General features: G+C 30.8%; 1 protein-coding gene across 1 annotated transcript in view; it reads right to left on the bottom strand.

Annotated features, from left to right (window-relative positions):
- Nucleotides 1–26,621, bottom strand: part of Srp68 (signal recognition particle 68) — a 56,693-nt gene that overhangs the window by 5,682 nt on the left and 24,390 nt on the right. Inside the window, exons 6-10 of the mRNA XM_075360666.1 lie at nt 25,701–25,893; nt 22,540–22,764; nt 13,657–13,794; nt 7,633–7,787; nt 3,550–3,826 (exon numbers count right to left, since the gene is read on the bottom strand). Of these exons, the coding sequence (XP_075216781.1) occupies nt 3,550–3,826; nt 7,633–7,787; nt 13,657–13,794; nt 22,540–22,764; nt 25,701–25,893 (988 nt within the window). The remainder of the gene's footprint in view (nt 1–3,549; nt 3,827–7,632; nt 7,788–13,656; nt 13,795–22,539; nt 22,765–25,700; nt 25,894–26,621) is intronic.

Raw genomic sequence — 26,621 nt, 5'->3', positions numbered from 1 at the left:
GGGGGTCAAAGGTCCCCCCCCAAAATCGAAAAAAATAAGGGGGTCAATCAATCGAGAATGACCCAATTCATATAGATCCTGAACGGTTTTGATCCAGGACCAACGGGGCGTTCAAAAAAAGGGGGGTCAGAACAGTCCCCCAAAATAAAAAAAATATAAGGGGGGTCAATCAATAGGAAATGACCAAATTCGTATAGATCCTGAACAGTTTTGGTCTACGACCAACGGGTAACAAGATATGAACGTTTAAAGTTACCCCTATAACAGTCTGTAAACACTGAAAAAATTCAGTATACCTACTGTTATTAGTGAAAATTTGCCAAGTCCTTATTTATGTTAAATACAGTGACGTCACTCTCCTGTATTCACTTGCACGAAATGTCCACTATGAAAAACAGAAATAACTCAGTTGCCCGTTGTCTAATTTTCACAAAATTTTAAACACTTATTTGTATATCCATCCTCTATGTGAATCCAAAATTTCCGTTTAAAAAAAACAAAAAAGTTTTTTTAAAGATTTTAAAAATTTAGTAATCCGTTAACAAAAAATTCTATTTTTTCTTTAGACTTGTCCAGTAGTCCAATCACAATGTTAAACAGCACTTTCCTGATAGATAAAGCTGAAAAACCCGATCAAAAAGCAAAAAACAGCGGAGCGAAAATAGCACGTCTTAACAGTCTGAGTTCTCCCACTCAACTATCTTAGTTGTATTAGATGTGACATGTGTCACTGTCCTGCTGGAACCAATAATCATCATCTTCAAGAAGTGCAATAAACTGATGTCTTGGTACACAACACTGATCACTGTAGTTTCAAAGAAAATGGGGCCCACTATTCAACGATGTGATAAGGCACACCCCATTTTTTGAAAGTGTAAGGGGTTTTCATTTAACACATGTGAATTTTAAGTTGTCCAAATTCTAGTGTTTTGACTGTTCTTGGAACTACTCTACTAAATAACACCTCATCAGTCAAGAAAACACGGTCAAGCTCTGCAATTCGATGGTTGTCAACAAATGACTAAAACCATGTGCAGTAAGTACACTACGCATTTTTCTTTATCCAGCCCCTTCAATTCCCTTCAACACTGTGAACATGCATGAAAGTGTAACTGCTTCATTGCTCTCTGAGCACTTCCATATGAAATCTGAGAGACACTGGTAGTCTCCTCAAACTTTCTGAAGGTGTACGATGTGTCATATTCTTAGCCTCAGCCAGTTTAGCATCAGTCAAAATGGCCGGTCTCTCGATTCTGTCTTCAACTGATCCACATTCTCTAAAATGGGCGATTAATCTCATAGTAGTTATTTGGCACTGCCACATCAGGATATTTCCCATGAAATTAATCTAAAACACATGCATAAGAACTGGAAAAATAATGTTCAACAATAAAAACTTGTTGCTTTTGAGAAAACGACATGTTTACTAACAATAACAAAGTATTACTGAGTCATGTAATCAATACATTTCTCATGGCATCTAGAGGTTTGTTGTTGTTAATACCCATGATGCTATCTTGCAGTAAAATTTTTTCAACTATTCCACCTATTTACAGACTTTAATTTTGATGTGTGCGACTTTGGATCTCTCTGTAGCAGGCAAATCAAGATATGGATAAGATTATATAATTAAGAAGAAGGGATAATGACTGATTGCAAATGACAGTTTGATGAAAGGAGGAACTCAAATATCGGAGATGGCTCATAAGCAACAAAATGATCGAAAATCTAAAATGAGCAAAAGAAAAAAGCAAATCTACTATTTGTGATCATTAACTGCTACCAAAGAAGAAGAGGTATTTTAAGTTTATTTTATACCATTTCTTGCCTACAAAACTGAACAACTCAAGCTGTTCTTACAATTTGTTTATTTGAAAAAGAGAACTTAAGTAAGTTGTAAAAAAACAAAAGGTGAATTATTTAGAAGCATAGAGTTGAACATAATAAACAAGTTGAAAAACAACATAAACAAATAAAAAATAACTAAAATTGAGCAGCCTCAAATAAGCATTTACATTCTATATTAATGTAAATTGATATAATTTGCAAGATTAAAAAGCCCATTACTGGGGCAAATGTTTTTAGATTTATCAACTAAAAGTTTTAATTAAATCTGGGATATCTATATTGTTTATCTGAAAGGATTTTTAATCCCTCATTTTTCAGCTACTTTTTTTTTAATGTAGGTCTTGTTCCACACTCATAATTTTGGTGCAAAATAATTATATTTTCTTGATCAAAACAGGGATCTTGTTAGAAGGTAACTTTAATAAATAAAGTAGCAGTAAAAAAAAACATGTCCAGAATAAATAAATATCTACATATCAGAAATATCTAGCACTATATTAAATTCTGAGTGGGAGTCACTGTAAAAAAAATAGATATTTATTTATCTATTTTTTTTTAACAAGAAAATGGGCGTTTTAAATCTTTTTGTAAATACAGATCTGAAACTTCAGAAATATGCTGTTATAAGGAGTTCCATATTTTATATTATAATCTGCTGATTATATTGATAAAAAAATTAAATATATGAATTTATAATCAGAAGTGTTAAAAATAGCAGTAACTTTTAAGCTCAAAAATATCAATAAAGTGTATTTTATAATTTACTTCAGACTGTTTGTTTAAAAGATTAGTTGCAATATAAACCTGCAAAGTGTGCAGTAACCACAGTCTACGTCTACATCTTCTTACATGTCCATCTGCCATCCACTATGTCTAGTGTGTGATTTTTTTTCAAGCAGGACAGTGCTGTCAAGATTCATCAGCAACTGTGTCATATTTGTGGGAATAATATTCTTATTATATTTCGTAACTAGTAGATACACATTTTTACATGTAATAATTTAAAACTCAATCAGGCTCTATCAAGTTGAAACATTATGACTGAAATGCTTTGGAACCCTAACAGTATAAGATGTTTGTTATGCAACACTGAAGAAGTTTTGGTGGTTAATCCCATACACTCCAGAACGTTAGTGAAGGTAAATTGCCTTCAGGAGCCTTTATGAAGGTAATTATGAGTACTTCAAGCTGTAACAATGAGAAGCTCCATTCCATAGCTACTACTAGGGCTTTGAGCAGTTGGGAGCAATGGAAGATTTTTAATCACTTCCTATAAATCACATTTATACCTATACCTATAAATTTATTATACGTATAATAAATCATCAATTCTGAATACCCAATGATCTGAAACCAATGAGGGGTTTCCTCTAAAAAAAAATCCTTTAAATTATTTTAATCATCTTGTAAAAAAAAAACTTTTATTCTAAATTTTTAAAAAGCAATTCTTAAGTAGGAAAATAACTGAAAAACCATATAAATAACTTGCCAGAAAAATAAACAGAATTTACAAATACAGAAATGAAAACTTTGTAACAATGAAGATGCCATTAAATCATTTATGTTGTATAACATCTGTGATATCACGTAGTATAAAATATTTTTCATAAAAGATAACATAAAACAATGATACAATACACTAGTCTACAAACAATAAAGTCCATTAAGCTAAACAAAAAATAAATGTACACATCAGTTTACCTTTTTAGCTTTACTTCCTTTCCCAACAACTGAACCGGTCTGAGCAGTTGGAGTAGTTGCAGTGGATGATGGCTCACCTTCCAAAGCAGCATAAGCTAGAGCAGAATAACGTGCACTATCGATTGACTCCAATAGTTTATTCAATTCAGTTTTTAATGAACTAGGAAGGGCTTTTGATCCCCGAGCAGATATAATGTATGCCTCAGCTCTGTGGTATAATGCACCAGCCTCACGCCAACGTCTCAAACCAGAAAGAACTTCTGATATGTAAAAACAGCTGAAACATAATTAAATCTAAAAAAAAAATCAATATCAATGATCAATACCTAAAGAATTTCTCCAATTTACCTAAGATAAATAAAAATTATGTACTTGAGACTTCAACAAAAAAAATATTCAAACAGTTCAGTTTGTAACCATTATAAATGTTGACCTAAATTAAGCTCATAAGGCTTAATTAAAATGGTTAATTTATTTGTATTTTGTAATTTTATTTTATAAATTTCTTAATATGCAGACGGAAAATTTTTATACGCAAAAGTTAAATTGATTTATTCAAAGACAGATTGTGGAGCATGATTCATTACTTATCATAAATTCTTTCTTAAAATAAAATTTTATCGTAGTATGACATAATGCTTGCAAATAAAAGAAACTTTTCCCACAGAAAGTGTTATTTTAGTGTGCGTACACGTACTCACACACTGTATAATTCTGATTAATGATGGTGGTGATTAGACCGGTGAGACCATCGGAAAGACGTAGTTATGTGTAGGAATTCATTGCGGTAAGTTGAATGCAGTGACTATGTTAAAGAAAAACTGCTTTTGAGATTTACAGTCTATGTTTTATACCATATACAGGTATGTGAAACTAATATAAGGCCTCTCCATTAAAACATTTCATGGATCCATTAGAAAATTGCTTATCCGTCGACTATTTAAAAAAAATTATTAAAAATGTAACATATTATAATGACAAATTATGATCAAAATTATAACTAGAATTAATTTTGGATTGGCCAATTCCTTAGTACTTAGTATTAATAAGATATTTTGTAAAATTCTGTTATGTACAAGTAAGTAATAGTGGTTCTATGAATTCAAGTAGACTAATTATGGATGTTCTAAGTAAAATGTGTTTATTGTTTATCATTTTTTTATTTTTATAAATAATGTATAATTATTCATTGCTGTTAGTAACATTTTTTGATGTGTTGAGTTATTGTAACTGTCTTTTTGTAAAACTCGAGAGAGCAACCAAATCACCAAAGTCTTAGTACATTGTTTTGCAAATCCCAACAATAGTAAGTTCATTTTTTTATTCATTAAAAATTAATTCTTTAAAAATTAAAAATTCTATTTTTATGTATAATTTAAATTTAATGTCTTATAAGAAGCTTACAAAATGGTGTCCGAACTGGAACAAGAAGCTTAAAAATTGATGCCCGAACAGGGACCAGAAGCTTACAAGTTTTTGGGAAAGGAAGTAAAGCTAAAAAAGTTTCTTCAACATTCAATAGTTTATTAAAATTATTGTTGTAGGTTTTTGTTACTCACTGATAACAAGTTGATACTAGCTGTTATTTAGTGGCTTAGCTCTACAGCAGTGATCCTCAACCTTTTTAGCTCCATGACCTCCACAAAGTAAAAAAAAATATATAATGAATATTTTGCGACCCCTACCCCCCCACCAAATGAAACTTCTAGTTAAAATACTTAGTTGTGTTGATAGAGATGGGCATGAAGATGCATGCATGTACGAAGTGTACAAACAAGAGCAATTTAAACTTGATATGCACATGCTCCTTGTAATTTGGTCTGCTTGCTAATATTTGCTTGAGAGCGTTATGTTAGAACATGCAAATGATATGTATGAACAAATTATGCTCTCAATAGCACAAAAGAGGTGTAAGGGATTGCAGAACGTCACTTTAGTTTCAAAAGTGAAGCATGTGCCTGGTGCCTTTATTTAAGTTTTTAAAAGCATAGTTTCAGAAAATAATAATAAAGGTTTCGGTTTTTAAGTGTGCAGTCAAACGATGTAACTGTTTTTTTTTATTTTCCAATTAGATACTTATGCAAAATAAATAAATTTGTGATAAAATGAAGTGAGCCATCTACATCCAGTGAATAGATTGGTAAAAAGGCAAACTGTACAATGACAGTTATTTAAATTCTGGTTTTACCTCATTGGATGGAAAGTCACAGTGCGTTGTTTGTTTTCAAGTCCTCTCCGATGAAAGCATGAAGCCATCAAAATTAATTTGACACTTTGGAACTAAACATCCAGATCATAAAAACAAACCCTTGGAATTTTTCTAAAGAAAATGACATACTTTGAGAAATCAACAAGCGTTTATTTGTAAATCAAGCCATACTGATAAAAATAAACTCGAAGCATCTTATCTCATATAATTAAGAGTAAGTAACTAAGATGTCCAAACCTGATACAATTGCAGAAAACCTCATACTACCAGCTGCAACTGAAATTGTCGGCGTTTTAAAGGCAAAAAGATGAAAAAATTTCTGTTTTCGAACAACATAGTATCAAGACGAATCAATGACATAGCTGCCGATGTTCACAATCAGGTGGATCAGCAAATGAGTTTTTTAGTATTTAATTTGGTGAATCAACAGATGTGGCCAACATTTCTCAATTCTTATGTTTTGTGAGATATGAATGCGATATGGAAAGATCAATCAAAGAAAATCTGTTGTTTAGTAAATCAGTACCTGGTCATGCAACAGGACAATGTCTTTTTGATGTTTTTTTATGAAGCTACTAAAAACTATAACATAGATTGGACAAAATGTACTACAGTATGTGGTGATGATGAACAGGAAAGAGGATTTCTGAAAAAAATTAAAAGATCGTCTTATACAAAGACAGTGCAAAATGGACACACTGTTTCCTTCACACACTTGCTCTTGCCACAGAAAATCTCAAAACAAATTCATTGTAAAACTATAAAAGAATGGTTAATTTTATTAAAAATCAACCATTATAGAATAGGCTGTTGCTAAACTATGCAATGAAATGGGCAAAAAAAAAGTAATTTCAGTTAACCCAGAATTGTGAGATGAATATTTTACAAAGATAAACAAACACCATTCTCAATGTTTTTACAGAATAATGAGTATACAGTATGTTGCTGTTGGCTTACTTAGTTTAAAAAAATGAAAATATGTATTTTCACATTTAAACAATTTAAATTCACACATTCTATTAATGACAGAAAAAGTTCATGCTTTCATTAAGAAGTTTGACAACTGAATTATTCGCCTGTAAAACAAAAATTTTGATGGTTCCAATCACTTTCGATTATATTGAGAAAAATTTGGATGAAGACATAATATTCACCGTAGTTGTTTATGATTGAGCTAAAAACTAAATATAGGAATCACTTGAAATTATTTGCTTTTGTGCGTTTCTAACATGAATCCCACATATGGAGAAACTTTTAAATGAAAAACATATTTAACCACCTTATTAATTTATTTTCTTTACATCTGTACTTATAAATGAAAGTAAAATGTTTATGATAAATTATTTTTTTCTCATAAAATTACTTCATTATTGTTTACACGTAAAGTTGTAGGCTAATTTCACGACCCATAGTTGAGAAATGCTGCCCCACAGTCCTGTTGCAGTCTACTTTAATTTCTTGTCCCGATAATAATTTATTTGAGATGTGCTTTTTTATTATGCTGTTTATTTAATATAATTTTAAAATGAAAGTGTGTTTTATTAAATTGTGACATTTTAAAATGCTTTTAAAAATTATTAGGTTTCAAGTTGATAAGTCTAATTAGACCTACAGGACACTTCTTGTCCTAAATGAAGCTTGATTTTCAGGATTTAAAGTAATCTGCCTACAAAAAAACATATTTACAAGCCTTATACACCTTTATTCTGATTGTAGATTATATACTGCTCCACTAAACTGATTAGTTGCTCATTACCCACACAGTCTACGACTATATTTTATAATATATTTCTGTTCACATAATTCTCAGTCAATTTCTATAACTTTTACAATGCATTACTTTTTATAAAAACTAAATCACATTTTATGCCTACCGGAATGCTTTATATGCTGTAATTTTAGCTTCAATTTCATTCTGGAATTCATTATCTTCTTCTAATCCAGTTAATTGCTGCATTTCTGCTAAATTCTGTAGTATAATCTCATAAAGTCGTGTTAGGTCCTGAGGTCTTGTTTTACGTCCTTCATTCTGTAAAATTAATTTTAAGCAGCTCTGATTTATATACAAACAATTATGGGTCAATCCATTTTAAGTGTTCCAAAAAAAACATAAGCTGGTTGCTTGACCAATTCAAAAAAGAAACTTGAAACTTACCTACTTTGTTTCCTACATGTTTCAGGACACTAAAACTATTTTTCCTAAATTTTTTATTTAAGCAGTTTACTGTAGCTACCATTTTTGTTACAGTGCGAACACCTATTTTTGTGATTGTAAGGGTTTTCGGAAAAAATCATAACTAAAAAACTATTGGTTCTGGAAGGATGAAACAAAAAGCAATTTAATCATATTTTCTCAAGGTAAAAGACTGGTCCAGTGGTTTATTTACATTTCTCTTCTTTCTATAAGAAAATTACCAATAAAGTTGAACATGAAAAAAAGTAAAATTTTACTTTTGGTAATTTTTTTCAAGAGGCAGGGATGGCATTCACAGTTTGAATTTGTTTTTATATGTGTAGGTATATGTTATTAGTTTTACTATAAATAATATTAATAGTGATATACTTACCCCTAAATTTTTATGAATTTTTGAAAGTACACTATCGAAGAAAAAATAAATTGTAGTAAAATTTTAATTATTCAATGAAATGGCCTGTTTTTGTAGCAATGAAACTTTATTATTTAGTGTGGTTAAGTAACAGCTCTGATATCTCTTCTGATACTTCTCTTGAAATTGGGTGAGAACGACCTGTTATTGTAGTTAGTTTAAGTGGTGTCACCTTGCTCAGGACTTTGCAGATCGGTACCCACACTTGTCTTGTTGAGACTTTTAAAATGATCTATGTGGTCCATCTGGGTGGAAAAAATGAACCTGCACATCGTCATTACATGAGTCTTTTTCCTTAAATGAACGGGGTACAATACTTGACACAGGAAGGTCTTCATAGTCCTTGGAGTCAGAAGTCACATGTTACAATGCCATCTGACACAGGAACATACTTGTAGTAGCTTCTGGTACCAACAACTCTTTCACAGCAGTCAAAACAGTTTTTTAGATTTTCTGAAATCTTAGCTATCTCATCTGATTTAATCAAAATATACTTGATGTTTTTCAGCTTGTGATTACAAAATGAATACATTTCATCAATTTTTAGTATCTGACTATTTAATGGCTTTGCCACCTTGTTGTTCTTCCCACACCATCATAGCTGTTTTCAAATGGGATGATCCAAAAAAGTGCCATTCGGCTTCAAGGTCAAAGTCTTTTTTGTGATTGCACAAATTAGCAAAATTCTTTTCATTTTTATACAGACTTAAAACACCACCAGTAAAATAGATGAGTTTTTTAATGCTCTGATATACTTTCTTGATACGGACTGTTAAAAGTTTTAAAAAGCAATAAAATGTTGCTGTATCGTGTTTCAATACACGATACACAACACAGACACTTTTGTGTTGTAATACATCATTTTCCTTGAAATAGAACACAAGAGGGTGAACTGTGGCTTGGCTGTTGACCCAATGGAAGCTTTGTATCTAATCTTGAATAAGAAATGAAAAGTTCTGCAACTCTGCCAACACCAAACATTCTTCTTTACCTAATTCTGATTTTTTTCTTTGAGATCTTTACATGAAATGGTGAGTTTTCAGTTTTTCCAATTTTTCCACTAATAATTCAAAAAAACTCTGGTCTGAAGAACAGTAATTACCTCTGCCCTATCAGCTGTAACCCACTGTTTGTACATTATTGTATCTGGTAACACATCATACTCTTTGGAAAAGTTAACCATGTCAAACACTGTCTGCTTACTTGGACATTTAGTGCACACATTTATCATACAGCTGTAGTTATCCTTGTCACAAACAAAGATGTCTACTAAGTCCTTATAATCAACATTAAGTTTGGGAGCATCAATCATGAGTTTCATATTCTGGTGATGTGAGCAGACACATACTGTATGAGTTCCATATGCACCAGCCAAGATATACCATTTTGGATGGAGTTCACAGAACTTTGATCTTCAAATTTTTTCCTCAGGGTTTACACTTTTACAGGAATTACACAATTCATTTAAGTATATCAGAACAAGGCGCTTTGCTTATGCACTTTGACCCATCAACACGCGTGCTAACATTTCCTTTTTACCAGGACACAACCTGCTATAATTGTCATCTTCATAAAATAATACAACTTTTCTGATTGTATTGTTACTAATTCCTGTTTTATGTCTTTTACCTAACTCCAGGAGAATGCCTTGCTCATTAACTAATTCTCTAGTAAATATAGCCAAACGCTGAGATACATTGAACTCTGATATTATTTTAGATCTGGTCCCAGATTGGGGAAGTAAACTGATAATTTTAACCTTTTCTTCTTTACAAGCAAGAACACATTTTTCTTTTAGTTTTAAAATAAGATCATCATATTCATGTAAAGAAGATTGAGTTGATTTTCATTTTCAGAAACTTTTGAGTCAAAACACAACTCAAGATTGTTTTTTAATTTTTCAGATACCTTATTTATTTTAGATTTTAATGCTGATGGCCTTTGATCCATGCTTAATTTTTTTCAATTTTGATGGAGGTGATACACCCAAAATGCTACAAGCAGCATCCAATTGTTAAATATTGTGATGTGGGGGCAATGTATTGCTCTTGGTCTTTGCATTCATATAGTTCTTTGTTCTGCTGAGAAAAAATACTTTTGAAACAGTTAACACAAAGAGACTTTCCAGGAACTAAATTAACATTTTGAAAAATGTTCTTTAAGAGCTTGCTGTAATGTTATTTTTCTTACTTTTTCATAAATGTTTTTTAAGAATTTTCAAATTTACAAACACTAGTGACATCTGGATTAACACGTAAAAAAATAAGTTGGTTTTCATTACTAAATTCACAACTTTTAATGAGTTCTTTTGGCACTGTACCATTCACTGTTTTATGACACTCTTCATTCACATAAATTCCTTTGAACATTGCTCTTCCATTGTTTTATGTGAAATTACTTGCAAATATTGTAAAAATTTAACTGATTTTAAAATTTAAAAATATAATATTATTAAGTAAATCTTAATCATTAAATAAACACTTATTTATGCAACAAGCATAAATGACCGTGTTGCAACATGAATTTTCCTGACGACTGGAAATGACTTCAAGCGCCTGTTATAACATGAACACTGCAGCTGAATGGTTCAAACAAGTTTATTTTGATATAGTAATAAGTATAAAAATATTAAAGTGCTAAGAAGACAAGAAACCCTCTTGGAGCATTTATTTAGTGAGTAAAATGGTATTGCTTTTAACAGGTTTTTCATGATTTTTGAGAGATTGTAACTTTTTTATTAGTACAATACACAAGAAACTTTATTTTCCATAAACATCTACAAAAACATTGCAAGTTGTGAAAATTTGAGATTTTTATCATCAGCCCCATCAGAGTTATTTGAAGCCAAAATTTGAGTTAAAAAAAAATTAGTTTTCAAAAATTCATACAAATTTTATATCACCATTAATATTACTTATGGTAAAACTACTAATATAAACCTACATATAAAAAAAATTCAAACTGTGTATGCCATCCCTGCCTCTTGAAAAAAATTACCAAAAGTGAAATTTCACTGCTTTTCATGTTCAACTTTATTGGTAATTTTCTCATAAAAAGAAGAGAGATAGATAAATAAACTACTGGATCAATCTTTTATCTTGAGAAAATATGAATAAAATGCTTTTTGTTTCATCCTTCTGGGACCAACAGTTTTTTTAGTTATGATTTTTTCCATAAACCCTTATAATCACACTGATAGTTGTCCACACCATAACAAAATGGCCACCACAGGTAAACTGCTTAAATAAAAAATTTAAAAAAGTATTACAGTCCTGAGACAAGTTGGAAACAAGTCGGTAAGTTTTAGTTTTTTTTGAATTGGTCAAGCAACCACCCTTGAGTCACTTCAAATGGATTGCCCTTACCCAAGTAATGATTATTAAATAAATCAAATAGGGTCATAATTTTACAGTAATTAACAAGGTTTTATATGTGACTAGTTTTAGAATTTATTTTTTTTAAACAAATGCTTTTTAAAAAATCACGTGCAGTGTACATTCCATTTTTAATATCTACAAACAGGAATACTGTCAACATGTAGGTGTTTTGCATAATATTATCAAATCTGGCCTTAGCAGTAGTAAATACTGTTTTCAGAGAAAGATTATAAAAATTAATTTTTTATTAACTCTAATTACGTGTGGGATAGACCATTTAAAAATTGGTGATGAGGAAATGTCTGACTACAAACAATTTATTATAAAACATAGAACAAATTTGAATATTATATTTTTTATTTATTTTATTTTTTACTGATCCAGTATGGGTAATAACTGTAACAAAACATTTCATTAGTAAAACTGGTGTATTACTGCACAAAGGACTACTCAAAGGGGATGACAGCCAAACTATATCAGATTCTTTTTTTCATAGGATTTGTTTTACAACTTACTGATTCAATTTCATACATCACACTTATACTAAAGTATAGTTACTAAACTATGTCCTTACACCAAGTTCATACATCACACTTACTAAACTACAAAGTGTACAAAAAAGAATATCGGGTTTTACATCTACTTAAAATATCATACAATAATGAATCACAAATAAAGTGAAAGAGTAACTGTTACAGTTTTTCGCTACAAGTGTTCAATATGAGTCGTCTTTCACAATGTAAAGGTTAATGGGAATTTTCTGACTCCAGATATGACATTATGTGTTAATTTTTCAATTAAGATGAAAGGTTGACTTATCACTAAACACAGTACAATTAAGAAAGCCTGTAACAGTTATAAATGTATAAGCAAGCAATTACTTAAAACTTTCCACGCTGTCATTACCAGCATTGTTAGTTTGCAGCTGTCCTTCCAAACAATTTTTTTAGGAAATGCAGAAAACAATGACATGTTCAACAATTTCTTCAGATAGCCTTGATCTTCCTGTAATCTTCCCTTTAACAGATATCTGGTTGTTTCAAACTGATTATGCCATCAACGAATGTTATTGTCACTTCAAGGATCACAATTAGACTTTCTACAGAACATATGTTAAACTGTAACTACAGAATCACATTTAGCGAAATGTAAAACATAGAAGGCTTTCTGTTCAGGAATCACCATCTTTGCTAGTAACACTGTCAAGTGAAAAGATAAAGAAACAATCTGTAGCCATACACACAACAAAAACTGTCCTTTTTAGTCTTTGATTCTATCCTTAATCAACAATGTACATTTCATCCAAGAGATAATATAACAAATTAAATTCCTGTTACTGATAACTAATAGTATACAATGACATCAAGCAGCCAAACAATTTTGTTTTATATGGGCTGTTTTACTGAAATTATTTTTTTCCACATGTTTTTTGGTAACAGATTGCAAAAAATTAGGGTTTTTCTACAACTGATAAATAAGTAAAATGCAATTATGATCATTCTTGTCAGTGGTTTGAACATAATATGATTAAAATCTAATATTATTTTTTGTTGCATTATAAAAGGCATTAGCTAATAATAAATGCCAATAGCATACAGTGAAACTACTCTTAATAAACTGAAGTTTTTAATTTTTTTCATGGAAGTCTAGTACAAAGCAACAGTAATTTTCATTAAAACCTATTATTTGTAAAAATCAATTTATCTTATGTTTATCACATTCTGACCATTTTAACATTATTTGTATTACAGAAAAAGGGAAACTCTAATGATGTTGGTACATTGACTTTTTATGTCTTTGTCGCATAGGTAGTTTTTATTTCTAAACCAACTTCTCTGAATTTATCTTTTTATTTTTAACAACATATTTGAATTACATATAAAAATAAAAGGAAAATTAAATTAAATTTACATACCTCAGTATTTTCAGACATACAAGATTTTGCTGATTCTATCATAAGTAAGTTTCTTTGAACTGTTCGACTGAGACGGATGTAGGTTAAATATGATAAAAGATATTGCAGAGAAGTGGTTGATGTCTTGCCTTTAGTACCCTGTTAATAACAATAACAAAGACTTTAATCACACACTTAACAATGTTAAATCCAGAGTAACTGGACCGAAGGTAAAACCACATCAGAGAAGTATCTGTTGAGAGCCAGACTAAGGAATGATTCCTGAAAGAGAGCAGTAGCTCTTTCAGTAGTTGTTAAGGGCATAGGTCAGGACGACTTAAACGGCCATATCAACATCACTCAGTCCTCTGAGTACTGCGCAGCTGAAAGCAATGGAAAACTAAGCTGCTTTTTTCCCAGGAAATTTAGCTCTCTGCATTTTCATATAGCAATGATGGCCTCCATCATTGCTATATGAAAATAAGGAAGGCGCGCCTCGCCTTCCTTGGTAAAATATTCCAGAGGTAAACTAGTCCCCCGTTTGGATTTTTGGGTGGGGACTACTAAGGAAGGGGTCACCAGAAAATTAAAAAATGACATTCTACAAGTCGGGGCATGGAATGTTACAAGTCTAAAAAAGGTTAGTAGGTTAGAAAATTTAAAGAAGGAAATGGATAGGATAAATGTAGATGTAGTAGGAATTAGCGAATTCAGTGGGAAGAGCAAAACGACTTTTGGTCAGGTGATTTTAGAATAATTAACTCACTTCAAGTAATGGACAGGCAGGAGTAGGTTTTGTAATGAACAAGAAGATAGGGAAGAGAGTAGAGTAATTTAAAATGTATAGTAATAGAATCATTGTAATAAGGATAAAATTGAAACCTAAACCGACAACGATTGTTAACGTCTATATGCCTACAAGCGCCCATGATGACGATGAGGTAGAGTATGCATACAAAGAAATTGACGAAGTAATTAAACACATAAAAGGAGATGAAAATTTAATAATAGTTGAAGATTGGAATGCAAGCATTGGAAAAGGCAAAGAAGGAAATATAGTGGGTGAATACGGGCTGGGCAAAAGGAATGAAAGAGGGGACTGACTTATAGTGTTGCAATTTAAGTATAATTTAGTAATTGCCAACACCCAGTTTAAGAATCATAATAGAAGAAAATACACATGGAAAAAACTAGGCAATACTGCAAGATATCAGATAGGTTATATCATGGTTAAAAAAAGATTTAGAAATCAACTCGTTGACTGCAAAACTTACCCTGAAGCAGATATTGATAGCGACCATAATTTAGATAATGAAGGGTAGATTGGGGTTTAAAAATCTGAAGAAAAGGTGTCAGATAAATCGGTGGAATTTAGAGAAGCTTGATGAAGAGGAGGTAAAGAGTTTTGAGGAGGACATTGCAAGAGGAAAATGGTGTTATAGAGGAAGAAGAGGAAGTCGAAGAGGATGAGATACAACAATACTGAGATGCGAATTTAAGAGAGCATTAAAAGATTTGAAAGGCAGGAAGGCTCCTGGAATAGACGTAATACCTGTAGAATTATTGCGCAGTGCAGGTGAGGAAGCGACTGATAGATTATACAAACTGGTGTGCAATATTTATGAAAAAATGGGAAGTTCTGTCAGACTTCAAAAAGAATATTATAGTCATGATACCAAAGAAAGCAGGAGCAAATAAATGTGAAGAATACAGAACAATTAGTTTAACTAGCCATGCATCAAAAATCTTAACTAGAATTCTGTACAGAAGAATTGAGAGGAGAGTGGAAGAAGTGTTAGGAGAAAACTAATTTGGTTTCAGAAAAAGTACAGTGACAAGGGAAGCAATTTTAGGCCTCAGATTAATATTAGAAGGAAGATTAGATAAAAACAAACCAACATACTTGGCATTTATAGACCTAGAAAAGGCATTTGATAACTTAGACTGGAATAAAATGTTCAACATTTAAAAAAAATTAGGGTTCAAATACAGAGATAGAAGAACGATTGCTAACATTTACAGGAACCAAACAGCAACAGTAATAATGAAAGAACATAAGAAAGAAGCCGTAACAAGAATGGAAGTCTGACAAGGATGTTCCCTATCCCCGTTACTTTTTAATCTTTACACAGAACTAGCAATTAATGATGCTAAAGAACTATTTAGATCTGGAGTAACAGTACAAGGTGAAAAGATAAAGATGCTACAATTTGCTGAAGATATAGTAATTCTAGCTGAGAGTAAAAAGGATTTAGAAGAAACAATGAACGGCATGGATGAAGTCCTACGCAAGAAATACCACATGAAAATAAACAAGAACAAACTGAAAGTAATGAATTGTAGTAGAAATAATAAAGATGGACCACTGAATGTGAAAATAGGAAGAGAAAATATTATGGAGGTAGAAGAATTTTGTTATTTGGGAAGAAGAATTACTAAAGATGGACGAAGCAGGAGCGATATAAAATGTCGAACAGCACAGGCGAAACAAGCTTTCAGTCAGAAATGTAATTTGTTCATATCAAAAATTAATTTAAATGTTAGGAAAAGATTTTTGAAAGTACATGTCGTTGCTTTATATGGAAGTGAAACTTGGACGATCGGAGTACCTGAGAAAAAAAGATTAGAAGCTTTTGAAATGTGGTGCTATAGGAGAATGTTAAAAATCAGATGGCTGGATAAAGTGACAAATGAAGAGGTGTTGATGACAAATGAAGAGGCGGCAAATTGATGAAGAAAGAAGCATTTGGAAAAATATAGTTAAAAGAGACGGACTTACAGACCAGATATTAAGGCATCCTGGAATAGTTGCTTTATATTAGAGGGTCAGGAAGAAGGAAAAAATTGTGTAGGCAGGCAACGTTTAGAATATGTAAAACAAATTGTTAGGAATGTGGGATGTAGGGAATATACCGAAATGAAACGACTAGCACTAGATAGGGAATCTTGGAGAGCTGCATCAAACCAGTAAAGTGACTGAATACAAAAAAAAAATTTCAGTTTACATTTTGTAGAAGCTTGAATGAGGTTAAGTTAGGCTTTAAGGTAATTTTCTTCATGAAAAAGTTGAAGTGCTGAAGGAATATGTGTATAGAATTGTGTACTAATTTGGCTACACTTGTCGAGCAGAAATTCTTGTAAAAAACTATGTTTGTTAAGTACATGCTCAGATCAAAATTCATGCATTTTCTGTTTCAGGTGTACTTTCTGAATTAGAAAATACTTACATTTTCATTTTTAAAAATGTATTCATAACAAAAATTTATACAAGTCAAAGAGTTTTGTCTTTTAACCAATGGGATCATTCTGAATGCAGTACTTCTGTATGTTTAATATATGTAACACTGCCTGATGTACTTTAAAGCATATATTCTTGATTTTAGAGCACATCCTCATTTTTTACTAAGCACATGCTCAGTAACATGAACATAAAAGACAAAGTGTGAAACTAAGGCAGTCACTTATCAACCAAACAGTAGAGTGAGCATTAACTAATGAATGTAACATTTTCTGTGATACAAAGTGAATAAAAGCATACATCCACGGTTGTCAAGGCATACTCAAACAAAGTTTCCTAGCCTCATATAAATACTTTGAAATAAATTAATATATTAAAACACAAAATGGGTGTAATGTTTGGGATCAGACTTTTCTCCAAAATAAAACTTTTAAGAAAAGTCAGATCAAGCCCCCACAAGGTGCACCTGGATATATCTCGATCAAATAGTAGAAATTTTTCCCGTGAATGAAATCTAAACAAACTTCATCTATCATCAAGTTTCACTATCACTTCACTAAATCACATCTAGTTATAACTTGGGACCTAGTCCCACCACAGGTAACTCCTTCACAGTCGACCATGAAATGCCTTTTAAGGAATATTCCACTGGCTGAACCAAGCAACACCAGAGTTCAGAGAAGGCAGTACGTGGATATGGTGGGCTGCCACTTAGAAGGTAGTTTTGGGTAAAGTTAACAAAAAACACAGCTCGTATTTGCCAAAAGAAATTGGACGTTAATGAGAAAAACAACTGAACTTATGTTAAAACATAACCTTAAATTAAATGAAATTAGGAAATAAACATAACTTAATTTTACATAAGAAATATCAGCATATCAGTAATAATAATATTAAATGAGATTTACAAAAAATATACTTAGAAAAACAAAACATCAATGAAACATAGTATGGCTGGAAAACTATTGCATTACTGACAAATGCTGTAATATTGAAAAATTAGCAATGACCAAATGTCATTAACTTAGAAAAATAAATTACAATAAATCTTAATTGGCACTGTCCTTTCCTGATTTATGAACAACAAACTTAGCATTAAATAATTCAAACATGTAATTCTAGTTTAATGTAGAAAAAAGGCCACAATAATATTATAATATAAAAAGAGCAAATTACAATAATTAAATTGAAATAAATAAACATATAAATAGGGTTCCTTAACTAGTAAGCTTTCTTGAAAATAAAAAATTACAAAGAAGTCCTAAAACATAACTGTACATCAGGAGTAATTTGCTTTAGGTTAATTTAAGAGAAGTATTATGAATACAGTTCATGAATAGAAAAGAATTAATCTCGGCGATCAACAAGTTACAAGAATAAATTATAGAGTTAATTACAATAAAAACAAATTGAAATTAATTAAGCACGTAAAAATAGGTTGCAGCTGAACGATGACACAACCTGATATAAATCACATGTTGGGACTGTACTTAAGTGAATAAATGGTTTTTATACTAAACTTGAAATTGAAAATGCATAAGGTACGATGAACTGAATGTTCCACAAATTTTTAATGATAAAATAACTGTTTAACGTAATAAATAATGAAAATTGAACTTGCCTGTAGCACACAAATATTAGTAAGAGACGAACTCGTGAATGAATACATACAGTAATCCTGGGCGTAGTCTGCAGTGGTGTACCAGGAATACGGGGGTGGGATGTGGTTTAGAGATTGAGCAGGATGTGGTGTCTCAAAAATGTAGCAATGAGTTCGGAGGGATTCTGCATCGATGAAAATGTAATCAGCAACTAGAGAAGATTCGGCGTCGATAGAACTGGCAGTTTGTAGTAATTGAAACACTTTCAGCATAGACGTAATATACAGAATTTGAAGATTAAACTTGACAAAGAAACGAGGCAAAAACAAAACATAGAGATCGGTGAAATAATGAACCACTGACTGGTAGAACTAGAGATAATTTCAACAGAGAAATACCGCAACGGGTATGCGAGTATGAATGCGATGGAAATATTAGCACAAAGGTTGTGTGTGTGAGTGTGTGTGTGTGTGTGTGTGTGTGTGTGAGAGAGAGAGAGAGAGAGAGAGAGTGTCATATCTGAACTTGCAACTGTACGAGATAGAGAAGACCTAGTCACACTAAGAAAGTCGACAGACATAACAAAAATAATTTACAAGCAAGCAGACCACTAGGTCTTCTTGCCACAGACTTCTAGGAACTATGACAATATTGAAATTGGTTGAGAATAAAAAACACTCCCAATATATATATATATACATTAAGATTAAACAGCAATGAAAATAATGCGTGATAGAAATAAGCTAACACCATAACCTTGAATTCATTGGGATAAAACGACTTTACGCAAACGGCGTAAACAGATAGCATGTGATCAGAAGCATTGGAATGCCCTAACACTGCACACACAAACAAGAACAATACAAAATCCAAAGAGTCATACTGAAGCAAAACACACACACACAATGTAAACTCACTCAAGCAGACTGACCTAATGGATCAACACAAAATTCTAATCACAGGACTGCAGGAGATAAGAACCACTGACCAGAATGCCATGGAATCTTAAGGATATAGGCAAACCAAACGTACACCTGGGAAGAGAATGATGAAAAGTTGTCCCCAGTTTGGAAAAGGCTTTTTGGACAGCCTCAAAATAATCAACTGCATAAAAGAATTCAAGTCACAACCCTCAAGAATCTCAACACTCACCTAAAAGCATATAATAAAATTTATAGCATAATAAATGCGCAGGTTACCTAATAATAAAAACAAATCTCCAAAAGATCATAAAGAAACAAAAATGTTCTGGGTCCTACCTGAACAAACCATAAATAATATCCCCAAAAATCATGTTAAACAACTAATCGGAGACTTCAATACTTAACTAGACAGAGAAAGATACTGCGATATCATTAGAAAATGGCCCACCCAAAATAGAACAAATGAAAATGAACAGAAACTCATAGATTTCTGCAGAAACCAAAACCTAATCTTGAAATTCACATATTATAAGAGGAAATTGGTGGTGTTACCAGGTTTTGAGTTTTTCAGATTTCCTCTTATAATATGTGTTTCCTCTTAAAACTCAAAACCTGGTAACACCACCACAAAGTGATCTAACAACGTAAAAGTCCTCCAAGGAGTAGACACAGGCTTAGATCCCTACAAAGCCAAAATTAAAATTAAATTCACTCGCAAAAAGTAAGCAACAAAACCAACCAAAAAAATAATCATGAATAAACTGGAAGGACTAGTCAACAAATTGCAAAGGTGGAAAAGCAAATGTGACAAAACAGTAGAGAAGAGAAATCAAGCATGTCTATTATTGCAAAAACCAGGAACATCCTTCCAAAATCTAGTAAAACAAGAAAAGACAACCTTTAAAAAGAAAGCACCATAAAAACACACTGAAATCAACAAAAGAATTCAACAAAATGTAGTTGAGAGACTATTACAAAACCTTCAAAAAATAACTCCAAAAATACGACTCCCCCAACCCAACTAATGAAGGATGAAAATCATAATCTGGCCTATGACAATAAAGACAACGTGGAATTCCTAGCTAAATTTTAATAAACTCCTAAATTGTGAAGAATTAACAGAACTCCTAAACTTCGATATCAGCATATCAATAACAATACCACGGGAAAATATCAACCCTCCTACAATAAAAGAAGTTTACCAAGCACTGGTTGAGATGAAGAATTACAAAGCAGTAGGAAATCAGACCTTTGTAGAGATCTGGAAACATGCAGGAAGACCAGCAAAAATTTCCCTTCGTCAACATTTGGATCAAAGAACTACTATCTATGAGAATACTGGACACAACAGCCTCATCCACCAGTTACACAAAAAAGCAGACAAATCAGACCTTAGCAACTTCAGAAGAATCTCATTCCTAGACACAACATATAAAATTTTTCAAAAATCGTTCTTTCTCAACACCATCAGTTTACAACTCAAGAAAGAACTAAGGGAATACCAGGGAGGTTTCAGGCCCAGGGAAACTTGTCCAGACTAGATCATGAGTCTCAAGCTAATAATGGACTAGAACAGAAAAAGCAGACATGGTGATAACATTGTAGACTTCAAGAAAGCATATGATTGCAATCACAAAGAATCCCTACTAAAAATTCTAATACACCTTGAACTACAATGATAAAATGACCCTCATAAACACTAAGTCAAAAGTGAAATTCGGAGGTGTACTCTCAAAAACACTTGAGATCAAAACAGTACTGCATCAAGATGATGGACTCTCATTGCTACACTGCGCTCTGAAAATGGTAATGAGGCAATGGCTCAAAATACGTCCCCAAAAATAAAAACAAACTGCCTTGGTTTTGCCAATGACTTGGCACTGCTAGTAAATGACATCGACGAAGCTAAAACACAGATATTAGAACTTCTGATTTCAAAATAACATTTGAGAAGACAAAAATTATGCCCCCAAAACCAACACAATTAAAATAAGTAAACATAAATGGTAATAAAGTAAAAATTAGTAACCCAATTTAAATACCTCAGAGAAATAATAATAAACAACCTAATCTCAATCCAAATGAGAAAAAACAAATTAGCTAAAGCATAAAAATTAATCTGTTACAGCTACACTAAAAGGTTTCTATCCATAAAATGCAAAAATAAGATAATACAACAGTTATAAAACCAGAAGCTACATATGGAGCAGAAAAACTCTTCCACCTGAATGAACAATCAAAGACCAACAGACTCCTGAAAACTGAAAGAAGAAATGGAAGAACCTCCATCAACAAAAAGTACCAGAAAGATGGGCAGTGGTAGGTCGTGCCCATAAAGAGTTAGAACCCATCACTGATACCATGTATAAGAGACTAGGATTCTTTGGACACATCATGAGGATGAAAGATTCAAGACTTTTAAAACAGTTGGTACAATACAATCTCAACTCGAAAAACACTAAGACAGGATGCACATGGATTAGAGAAAGAAGAGAGGGATCTGAAGTAAATTGGCTATACATCAGAAGACACCACAGACAAGATAAAATTAAACGAAAAGATCAAGGTCAAATACACTCACTTTACACTCACAACACGAACATTTTTAAACACAAGAAAGGACACAGAAATTGGAACATATGAAAAAGTAATGGGAGGATGGCAAGGCCCAAACAGTCCCTTTGCGCGAAAATTAGATAATGGTTTGACTAAAGTGATCCTAAGCAGTCATAAAAGATGAGAAAGAAAAAATAAGAAATACTGTAAAATTTTATATTAAGATACAAATTTTCATTCTATTATAAATCATTTTATTTATGAAAATTTAAGTTTCAAACAAAATTTTATCATGTAATATTTTTCAAACTGTACACTAATTCCACATAAGATACTACTTTAAAAGTTAAAAAGCATTAATTTTTCAAATAGAATAACACCAATTTTAAAACAATATTTTAGGTGACAATACATGGAGGTTGGGAACAATAAATTGTTAAAAATTATATATATGTTGATAATGTATCAAGAGAAAAATTGGTCACTGACTTGCCACATGCAAAGATTTAAAAATGAGAACAAAAAAATTTGCTTCAACTAAAGCATTTATCTGGTATGATTCTTTTAGATTATTAAAATAACTTACTGGTTCACTCTTCATTTCTTCTTTCAATGCTGCAATGGCATCTTTACAATCCATGAGGTGACGTTCAAGATGCTCAATATCTGTTTTTCCTTGTGCATTTTCCAGATCTCTTTCAGCTAACAAAAACAAACGAACACGTTCTGGCCGTACTGGGAAATTACGTCCTCTCCACTGTGCTTCACTTAACACTTCACTACGTCGTTCTCTAGTCTGTGCCATTAAGCTCTGCATCATAATTAAGACGCAATTAATAAAAAAGAAAGAAATGAAAAATAGAGATAGAAATATAAACAAAATAAACACAAAGCAATCTAAATCAACCTCATATAAAAAAAATAAAAAAGCATTTGCAAGAGTTACATTATCAGAAGGAAACATTTTTTATATTGGTCAGTTGTCAATTAGTCGTTCAACTCTGACAAGTGAACAAGTAGCAATAGACAACAGATATAAAGTATAAAGATCAGAAAAGATTTTTAATGAAAAAATTTTAAGCAAATAACATATTACACTACAAATATGAAAATTATAACAAACATTACAATGATATTAACAAGATAAATTAGGATTAAACATAAAAATTATATAACTAATAATAAAATTATTATTTGCATAAATAATTATAACTTAATAAATTGATACTAAAAAGAAATTAAGTATATGTAAATTTGAGATTAAAAGCTAAGAAAAATAGTACAAAGATGACTTATTACTTTAAATCCTGAATTAAAAACAGTTTTAAGCAACAAATAAAAATAACATGGGTCTTGAAAACTTAACTCTTGCTTAATATATATATATGAATTTTATTTATTTTCCTAAATAAAATCTAATTTTTTTTTTGATTTCTGATAATAAATACAATTAATCTGAAAGATGGTATCTAGTATGTGATAAAAATGGTAATTATTATTAACAATTAATTATTCTTTGATAAAATTCTACAGAGCTAGAAATAAAAGTAAAGAACAAACAAGATGTAAATTATTTTTTAGTTCCCTATCTCAATCTTACCCAAAACTTTTTTATTTCATTAGTTTATGAAACACAGTTTATGAATAAAATTATACCAATTTTACTGAACTATTAGTTCATTAAACCACATGAGCAGATAAAACCTAATCCTATGAACACTACACCAGTCACAATAAAATAAACTTATTCTTTAAATGATTAATTATTGGTATCTTTGCTTATTTATTATCACCATAAATTCATTTTTTTTAAATTATTAATTTTAACAAATTTAAAAAAAAGTTTCTTTCTTCATCAATAGACATAGTAGTTTCATAAAATTCTATAATGTGCACTCCATAATAATAATTGATTGAAATATTTTTGGATTAAAGATTTTTTAATCTATTACACACATATCTGTAAATGTTTATTAGGTAAAAGAAAAATTAACTATGTTATTATAAATATTGCCTCATTACTTGATTATGGATATTCCACCACACATCCTTTCTTTTCTTTTCTGTTTAGCCTTTGGAACCACTGTAAGGTATTACTTCAGAGGATAATATGTATGAATGTAAATTAAGTGTAGTCTTGTACACTGAGATATGTGGTTAATTGAAACCCAACCATCAAAGAACACCATCTCTACTATCTGGAAAACTCACTTCTCAGTACACATCAAATCTGCTGCTCATATACAGTTTGTTTACTGAACAAAAGTAGGGCCCTCATTCAGAGCACTTCTTAAAACAGTGGAAAAAAATTCCAGTCATATTCTGAAAATTAACATATAATGTGAAAGCGATTTGTGAAACCATTGCCATGTTTAACTAAGCGAAAGTTTAAATGACTCATAAAATTCACATGTCCATGGTATATTGGCAAAAAAAAATAATTCTGTATCAAGTAAGGTAACAATTTTAATAGATAAATTTATTCTTATTATTTTAACTTAGATAAACTTAGTTTTAAAGTAATTCATCTATTCCTGTAACCTGAGAATACTTAAATTTACATAATTATTTTATTTTAATTTATCTACATTCTATTTCTTTTTCACAGTATTCTCTTGTCTTATTTCAATCTCCATTTCAGCATAACTAAATTCTGGCCACTCCATAAGCCATTTTATAGAATATATTTTAATTTGAATATCCACCAAAACATATATTAATCTATCTGTTCCTGCGAGTTCTTTCTAAACCAATATGTATTTTTTTAATTTATTATATGTAAAAAACATTTTCACAATTACTAATTAATAATCTGGAAATACTTTGAAAAACCTAGATCCTATTCCGAATGCATTACACAGCTTGTTCTTAATTACATTTATTAATTCTCTAAAGATATCACCTTATTTTTATTCGGCTTTATTTAATTATATTTATTTTTAAAAACTCATTGAAAATTTTACTTCAATCTATTTTTTTTTGTAAAATATTTCACTCAAAAAATGTTTAAAATAATATTACAAAAAGTTTTCAAAATTTTATACTTTTTAGTCATACTTTAATCAAATTATTATCATACTTTGTATGAGTTTAATTAGTAAGTTAATTTAAATTTCAAAGGATAACATCGTATATTGAAATTTCCTAATATATTTATAAAATATCAAACAAATTTTCAACCAAACATTTACTATACAAATTATTTACTTAATTAAATGATTAATTAAGGAGCTGTGTCTCAAGATACTGCCCACCAAAATACATTCTGTATGTGTGTATGGGTGGGTGTGTGTATGTGTATATATATATAATATATATATAATATATATATATATATATATGATGATGAAATGTTCAAATTCGAAACCACAAAAACTACTGTACCAAGTTTTTGTAATTTTTTTATGTCAAACGGCTATCGAATTTGTCATCTGTGACCCAAAAAACCCCCACATGGCCGTTTTGCAATTTTTACATCTGCACCCTTAATCTCCTTAATTTACCCCTGTACAGAAGAGATGTTTGCAAAAGTAATGGTGGAATACTGTATTGTCACCTGATTGTGCAAAATTTCATCAATAGGCAATGTCAGAAAGTATGTTAAATTAAGGATGCCAGATTTGAGGACAAACATGAAAAAAAAACACTGTGAGTTAAAGAAAAGCAAGTAATAATAAGAAATGAATTTAAAAAAGTAAACAAAAAAATATCAAATAAACATAAAATAGTATTGATAATTAATCATACATCAAGATTATCCAGCAGATCACCATGGGCTTGTCCTCGTAAAGAAATAAGATCTTCAATAGCAGTGTCACCACCTTCATCACGAATATTGTATGTACAAAATCGAAGGCTAGGGTCCAACTCATCACAACGCTGCCTGTACATAAGCTGGTCTTCTTCTGGCAATGCACCACATAACTTTTCATAGACAACCCTAAAATGTAAAATTAAATATCTTCAGAATGCAATGACTGCAATAGTTAAAATAGATATATAAGATTATAAGGGTAGTTACTTTTTATAATAAAAATTTTAACCTCTCTCTATGACAGTGTTTATAATTCTTGGCCTTTGGAATTAACCCTATAACTAAGTATCAAAGAAAATCACTTGAAACAAAAAATTTAGAGAAATTACTTTCTTACAATTTGTATTTTTTTTTACTTTACAATATAGTTCAAAACTGACAGTGTTATGAAGAAAATATTCTACTTATATATTATTTATTAAATTGCATAAAGAAAAAACAGCTTTATACTAAATTATTAAGTTTAATAATTTCTTCAGAGCTAATACTTAATACATATCTAAGAATTGTATAAACATTTTATGTATGTCATACTATATATATTAAATAATTTAAAATGCTTTTACAGCAATTTCATATAAATATAATAACACATACTGGTAGTTCAGTAAACATCATTATTTTGAAGGTCAAACATAGTTTTATAAAAAGAACATATACATTTTTGTGATGTTTAATTACACACATTTATAAATTTAGAAATTAATAACATTAGAAAAACAGGTAATTTTTTTTTTAAGAAAAAAAAATGCTTTTTTTACTAAACACCCCAACAGAGCTACTATTTTTACAAAAACAAATAATTTTTTACAGGTTTTTTTCCCACAACTAGGTTAATTTTAAAAGTACAAAAA

Source organism: Lycorma delicatula, chromosome 3 (genome assembly GCF_047948215.1).
Source record: "Lycorma delicatula isolate Av1 chromosome 3, ASM4794821v1, whole genome shotgun sequence".
In the NCBI taxonomy this organism is placed as follows: Eukaryota; Metazoa; Arthropoda; class Insecta; order Hemiptera; family Fulgoridae; genus Lycorma; species Lycorma delicatula.
The sequence above is the reverse complement of the archived record's forward strand: the minus strand, read 5'-3'. Positions and strand labels throughout refer to the sequence as shown.